The following is a 7,903-nucleotide window of genomic DNA, read 5'->3' as shown; positions in this document are numbered from 1 at the left end:
ATGAGGAGAGGAGTTACAAAGTAACTCCCAAATCTATGAATGCCACCATTCATAAAATGTGTGTGCCATGTGTCCACATCCTCTTATGGAGGAGATCTAATATTCCTTAATAAAGGAAAATAAAAGAAATGACTTGTCCTCACACATGTACTAGAGGACAAATTACATGTAGGAATTCCAAAGGAATATCCTAAACTAAATAAAAAATAAACCTAGGCTAAGTAAAGATTAAATATTCTAACACCTTGAAAAATGAAGAATTAATGACTTGAGTACCTTAGATACATGTTTCTTGGGAGTTTTTAAATGGTGTAGAGATAGAGGAGCCACTTGTCTTAGTGGAAGACAAGTTTTGAGCCTCTTAGAGGTATTAGATGCATTTGAAACATCTTAAGAGTGTTGGGTTTGGGTCCTTATCTTACATTTGTCTGCAAGTATATAATTAAGCCTCTTACCTCTGCATCAGATTGGTATCAGAGCACTGAGTGGATCTTTGAGGGAAGGTTTTGATAAGATGGCACCTAAAAATTAAATGGCTATGGAGATAGAGGAGTTGAGAGAAGCCCTTGAAAGAGGGAAGAGGGAAAAGAGGGAGTTGGAAGCAACAAAGGATAGGGAGGATTAAAAAAAAGGAGAGAGAGGTTACAAATTCTAGCAAGGATTGAAGCCTTAGAGAAAGAAAGGGAAGAACCTAGAAGAGAGGAGATGAGTGAAGAATTGGGAGCACACGATGAAGGGGAAAGCCATGAAGAGTCTAGAAGGGGAGAAGAAGATTTTGAAGAGAAGAGATTGGTGAGATTTCTAAAGGCAGTCCAAGGTGGAGGTAAGAATAACATTGACATACCTATTTACCAAGGGAGGATGGATAGTGAAGAAATATTAGGTTAGTTAGATGCCTTACACAACTACTTTGAATTTGAGGAAATGGACGAAGAAAAGAAAGTGAAGTTTGCCAAAACTAAGTTGAGAGGTATAGCTTTGACATGGTGGTCTGATATACAAAATGACACGATGTCTAGAGAGTTGGAAAAGATTACAACATGGGCTAGAATGAAGGGTTTGATTAAGGTTCATTTTTTACCATCTGATTATACAATTCATGTGAAGAAGATGAGGTAGAATTTGAGGCAAAAGGACATGGATGTGATGTCCTATATTGAGCAATTTCATAAGCTTAGTATCAAAGGGGGTCTAGAGGATGAAGAAGAGAAGATACCAAGGTAATTAAATGGGTTAAGATTCAACCTTCAAGATGAAATAGGTTTGCAGATGCCTAGGACGTGGGGAGAATGTTTTCAGTTGGCCATTAGAGAAGAAGAGAAGTTGAAGAGGAAGCAGGAAAGACAAGGGAATGTCGGAAGAGGAGGAAGAGGAAGAGGTGGTAGAATAAATTGGTAACAAGGACAAATCAATGAGAAAGGAAAAGAGACATCTTCTGATTCAAGAGGAGGATGCAGAGGAGGTGGAAGATATGGGGCAGGCAAAGGCATTTTCACGGGAAGATGCTTCAATTGTAATGAAGTAGGGGATCCTTCCTTTAAATGTCCTAAGTGGGAACAATGAGTTAGAGGCAGGGATAGGAGAGTCAACCTAACACAGGAAGAAGAAAAGAAACAAGAAAATGAATCATTGAAAGCAAGTCCAGTGCTGGAAGGAGAATCCCTCATGCTTAACAAAGGCAAGTTGCAGCAGCAAGAAGAGCATAAGGTATCAATTTTTAGAACTCAGTATTTGTGTCAAGGTAAAATTTGTAAATTGATTGTAGATTCAGGTTCACATAATAACTTGGTTTCCCATGAGATGGTCAATAAACTTAATTTACAAAGATTTCCTGATAGATGTCCTTATTATGCTACTTGGGTCAGCAAAGAAAGACATGTCCTTATTAGGGAACAAGCGTATGTCAATTTTTCAATTGGGGAATATCATGATAGGGTTTTGTGTGATGTGGTACCTATGACTTGTACACACTTAATCCTAGGAAGACCTTCGCAGTATGGGAGAAAGACAATGCATGATGGCTACACTAATAGATACCTTATGCAAAAATATGGACAAACATTTTTTATGAATCCTTTGAATGTTGTTGACCCAAATGAAAAAAGTGTCATATGTTTTGGAGATCCAATGCATGTGAGTTTTCAAGTTGGAGATAAGCCTCAAGTGAAGTAAAAGATGGTGGTTGATGATAGTAAGTTAGTAAGCACAAATGTACTGTGGAATAGTAGTGTGGATGGTGTCATGGTGGGATCAGTTTTGTGTCCTATTGTAGTGTAGAAGAGGGGTAGTAATGGTGGAATTGGTGTTCACCAAAATTTGGATCAAATAGCAGGTGAAAGAAGGCAGTATAGGCAGACAAAAGACAGTCTCATGATGGGACCAAAACATAAGTTTTTGAGTGCTAATTCTTGTTTTGAGATTGATGTAGGTTGCAAAGGTAGGAGAGTTCCATTTGAGAAGTTTAACAAGGTACATACATGTACCAAACAATCATCACAAGAGTTACAAGATCTGAACACAAAATATTTGTTCTCTTGGGACAAGAGATTTTTCATTGGGGGGGAGTATGGTGTAGGAGCCCTTGACATGAAGACAACTTGGAGGACACCATGGAGGCATGAAAAGGAGATGTATGGGTCTAGTAGACTCAATTTTGATGTCTTAAAGCCAATCATGGCATTTCATTGGAATGATCCTAATGTAATGGTTAATTGTCCTAATGAGCCTAATATGACCATAGGACCAAATATAGGATTTCAGGGTTATAGGATTGGGACTGGTCTTAAAAGTGTTTAGACCTATTAGATAAATAATTTTGATCCTTTAAGAGTCATTATTTTTGGGGATAGAAGTCAATATAGGTTATTTAATAAGAGTTTTTAGTTCAAATATTTGAAAATAACGGCTAGTGCCATTTTTGTGGGAAATGATAAAATATGCTTGTTTGAGTATTTGTAATCACACATAACTATTTAGATTAGTTGGGGAAGTTGTTGGAGGCCTATTAAAATCCCTGAGAGACATTTGTATGGGGGAGAGCACAAGGGAGTACAGGATTGTATGGACAGTAACTCAAACATCAATCAAACTCATTTATTTTCCTGCAAATCTGTGGTTTCATGTTTTCTTTACACTAAAGTAGTTTTGATATTGGTTTTTTAATGAAGTGAGGGTGGTGTGTTTGCATCCTTACATGGTTTTAATCTTCTAAAGGTTAGATGGACCCTGGAATAACACACTGCACTAATCATTCCTAAGTCTGCAGACATTTTTGTTCACTATTTTGTTAGTTTCCTTTGAAACAATGATCCAACCATAGATGTAGGACTCTGCTTCCTATGGATTGGATCATCCCTAACTTTTATCATACATTCCTGACACTTTAATGATAGGAAGGAGTGAAAGTTTGGTTTACACCATGGAGGATTGACTGAAAATGCATGGTTTTAGTGCCATAGTTATAGCAGTAGCAGATCAACCTTAAGAAGGGACTATTTTATGTTTGAAATAGTAAGGGTATATTCAGGACATGATTAATCATCCTTCATTTGATTCTAGAAGTGATGTTTGATGGGTTTTTGAGCAAGCCCTAGGTTTAAGGGTGAAATGGAGAGGGTTTTGGAGATAGGGTATAAAGAAGCATAACTTGACCATAAAACCTAGAAAATGATTCGTTTAGGATCATAACCAAAGACTATATGAAAGGCTTCCTTTTGTAGATGGGTTTTGGAAGTGCTTTCTTTGCATATTTATCTTAATTAGCCTACCGGGTACAGAGGACAGTGAGTTTTTGAGATTGTTGGTCAAAAGTAATAGTACCTAATTTTTGGATATGTTATTGTTGGATGAAAAGGGTATCCTAATCTATGATTTTTTTGTCTGGTGTTTTGCAACTTTCGGAAGGTAACTGCTTAAAATAGTGTTTATAGGGCTCGTATGAGCCTAGGTCTAGTAGCAGGCTAGTACTTGGGTTACCTTGACAAATGAAGACTTAATGACTTGAGTACCTTAGATACATGTTTCTTGGGAGTTTTTAAATCGTGTAGAGGAAAAGGAGCCACTTGGCTTAGTGGAAGACAATTTTTGAGCCTCCTAGAGGTATTAGATGCATTTGAAACATCTTAAGAGTGTGGGGTTTGGATCCTTATCTTTCATTTGTTTGCAAGTCTGCAATTAAGCCTCTTGCATCTACATCAAATGGAAAGGTTGAAGTGAAAGATAACAAGATTCCTCCAAAAGGTAACCGCATGGCTACAAAAATGAATGAAATGGAAGATAAGACTAAAAGAGAGATGAGGAGGTTGAAGGAGATACAAGATATTTTGGTAGCAAGGCTTGAGGCTTTTGAAACCAGTCAAAGGAGAGGCATGGTCATGGATGATGAGATTTATCACAAAGAGGAAGGGGAAAGGGAGAATCCCCAAGAAGAAGAAGAAGAAGAAGAAGAAGAGGAGTGGGAGGAATTGGATACTGAAAAGTAGAGGATGGCCAAGTTACTGAGAGAAATCAAGGGAGATAAACACAAGGTAAAAATGGATGTACCTATGTATGGGGGTAACTCGAATGATGGAGAACTTACCTCCATACATAGGTACCTCCATATATAGGCACTTGATAATTATTTTGAATTTGAGGATGTACCTAAGTAACAAAGAGAAGATAGCAAAAAAAAAATTGAAGGGTCATGCTCTATTATAGTGGGATTATGATAAAACTAAAAGGAGGAAGAAAAGTAAGTCAAAATTTGTTTCTTGGGACAGAATTGTGTCTAAGCTTAAGGCTAAGTTCTTACTAGTTGATTATGCAATTCAATTGCATAAGAAACTTCAAGGTTTGAATAAAAGAGATATGGATGTCAAAGCTTACATTGATTTTTACAAATTGAGCATAAGAGAAGGTCACATGGAGGATGATGTGGAGAAGGTAGATAGATATCTTAGCGGGTTAAGGTTTAAGATTCAATATGAGTTGATTTTGCATAACCCAAGGATAGTAGAGGAATTCTATCAAATGGAATTTAGGGTTGAAGAAAAGCTAAAGAGAAGGCAAGATAAGTCAACCAGGGGTAGAGTCAGCAATTTCAAAGGAAGAGGTTCATTTTCTACTCCAAGACAATCATATGAGAGCCAAGAAGATGCAAGAAAACTCCAAGACCAAGTTGTTGATCAAAGAGGTGGGTTTAGAGGAGGTAGATCAAGCTTTAGAGGCATATTTGGAGGTCAAGGAAGAGGTTCTAATGTATTCATAGGAAGGTACTATCAATGCAACAAGTTTGGACACCAAGAATGGAAATGCAATGAAGTTCAGGCTTCTACTTCACATGGAGGAGAAAGTAGAATTCAATTGGTGCAGGAAGAAGATAATGAGAGTGTTAACTCCCCATCTCAACATGCTAATCCAGAAGTTGGAAAATCACTAATGGTAAGAATAACTCTCATCAAAGCATCAGTAGACAAGGAGCCACCACAAAGGAATACTCTATTCAAAACAACTTGTAAGTTCATGGGTAAGGTATGTAAGGTGGTAATTGATTCAGGAAGTATAGATAATATGGTTTTAGTTGAGATGGTTGAAAAAATTAAGTTGCCTAGGATACCACATGCTACTTTTTATAAAGTCTCTTGGTTGAATGAGGGTCAATATATTTTGGTCAATGAACAAAGTTGGGTGGAGTTCAACATAGGAGGGTATAAGGACAAAATTTTATGTGATGTATTACCCATGGATGTATATCATTTGCTTCTAGGAAGGCCTTGGCAATTTGATAGGCATGCTATGTATGACGGGACAATGAATACCTATGAGAAAGAAAAGGATGGGATATCTTATACCTTGACACCATTGAAAGAAGAGGATAAAAGACAAACCAAGAAAGATAATATGATAATGGTAGCTAGGAAAGAGTTTATAAAGGTAGATGAAGAGGAAAACATGGACATTGCAACCACTACTAAACATGGAGACACTATGACAGTAGACTTGTAGAATGATTTGATTTTGGAGGGAAATGGTATTGATTTGGTGTTAAAATTTGCTTCATTGAAGGTCAAGGATGAATTGATTTTGGAGACCCAAGGCTAGTTTAAGGAGTATGTTGATATGATGGTTGAAGGAGTGTTCAATTTATTACTTTCAAAAGGGGATATGGGCCATTCTATTTCATCTATAATATAGGTTAGTATGACTAATCAAGAAGAAAATACAAGGACACAACAATAGATGAAATATGTGAGCATCAAACGTGAAGAGGTCAAGGATAAATTACAAGGGAAAAAGAGAAATTTTAATCATACACCAAATGTCGAGAACAAGGGGTTTCATTTCAAGGATGGAGGAGGTTTGGTAACAGGTAAAGAGATAGATTCAACAAAATTTTCAAATGAAGAACAAGCCAAGAATCATCCATCATGTAACCTTCTACAGTTGGAGCATATCTTAGGTGACAAAGAGTTTAAGAACACAAAGAATAATGTGCATTTCTAGTATTTAGTTCATCAAAAGGGGTTGCCTAATGAAGATATCACTTGGAGGTTATCGAATGGCATGATTTAAATTTAATCCATTATTATAGAACTATCCTCAAGGGGACTTGAGTCAATTTTGCTTGGGGAGGATGGTGCAGGAGCACCCTAGGTTTATAGTAGGTTCAAAATTAGCATTTTGGTTTTTTTCATGCTGCTTATGTAATAAGATCATTTAAGACCATTTCATATTGGTTTGAGTCCATATTAGGTCACTAGAGGGATTGGAGTGTCAAATTGCATAATTTACTAATTTTGCAAAAAATGTCAATGTTGCAAATGTTGTCAAACTGCACAATGTGGAATATGAGGCATCAATGTTGCATAAAGTGGGAGGTTGAAAGTTTGGTAAGTTGAAAAGTGATTGTAATAGTATAAATACATGTTTTAAATATGAATCCCAATGTGAGAGAGGTTGGTTGTTTATTTGGAGGAGTGGCTGTAATAAAAGAACATCAATAATTCTACAAATCTGAACACATTTTTCTCTATTTTTTTGTTTTGTACAAAATTGTACGGGTATATACCTACTTAAAAATAATTCGAGATTGAAGAGGAATGAATCTAGCTTCTGACAAAGTTGGGTTCATCTTCTTTCATTAAATAGATCAAAAGTTATTGCATTTTCTTGATAGGCCGCCTCAAACCCTAGTTAGGGTAATAGTGAACAAGCAAATCGATTTTTGAAGGTTTCCATACAAAGTAATCTACCTTGGTTCTGAGATATGTTTTATAAGGTCCAAATGGGTATCAAAAATTCTCTTATATCTTCTAGGTAAAGTCTACAACAAAAGTTATGGCCAAAAAAAAAAGGTTGATTTTATGTCATTTTTAGGCTTAATAGAAGAGGGGACAATCAAATTTTGACTCTTTTCGTACAAAGAAATCCTACTTGATTTTGAAGTGCATTTTGTAAGAGTCAAATGGGTATCTGAAACTGATTTTACATTTTTTCATATCATGCCTACACTAGGAGTTATGGTGGGAAAACCCTATTTGGAGGGCTACTAGGAAAGAAGCCTAATTATGAAGAAACTAACATTGATTTATGCTCAAGATCAATTTTGATTGTTGGCTCATGTGAGAAAGAAGATTATAAGCCCTCCTCTACATCATATTATCTCTTCATATCTCTCCAATTTTATATTCTCCCTATCTCTACCTCTATATATGTCACTTCCTATCTCTATCTATTTCTTTCTATCTCTCTCTATCTCTCCCTCTCTCTATATATATCTCTTTCATCTCTATCTCTCCCTCTCTCCTCTCTCTTTATCTCTCCCTCTCCTCTCCATATCCCTCTCTTACATCTACATTTCCATCTCTATCTCCTTTCCCCTCTCACTCTCCTCCTATTTATTCCCTTTTCTATCCCTTTCTCT

At 36.5% G+C, this 7,903-nt stretch overlaps 1 protein-coding gene across 1 annotated transcript; it reads left to right on the top strand.

The window, feature by feature from the left end:
• The first annotated feature begins 1,411 nt into the window (after positions 1 to 1,411).
• Positions 1,412 to 4,481, top strand: LOC131865418 (uncharacterized). The gene is made up of 3 exons (XM_059215319.1): positions 1,412 to 1,513; positions 1,600 to 1,707; positions 4,167 to 4,481. The coding sequence occupies exons 1-3, from the start codon at positions 1,412 to 1,414 to the stop codon at positions 4,479 to 4,481; spliced, it is 525 nt and encodes a 174-aa protein (XP_059071302.1).
• Positions 4,482 to 7,903: the final 3,422 nt, after the last annotated feature.

This window comes from Cryptomeria japonica, unplaced genomic scaffold (assembly GCF_030272615.1).
Source record: "Cryptomeria japonica unplaced genomic scaffold, Sugi_1.0 HiC_scaffold_110, whole genome shotgun sequence".
NCBI classification, from domain to species: Eukaryota; Viridiplantae; Streptophyta; class Pinopsida; order Cupressales; family Cupressaceae; genus Cryptomeria; species Cryptomeria japonica.
The sequence above is the reverse complement of the archived record's forward strand: the minus strand, read 5'-3'. Positions and strand labels throughout refer to the sequence as shown.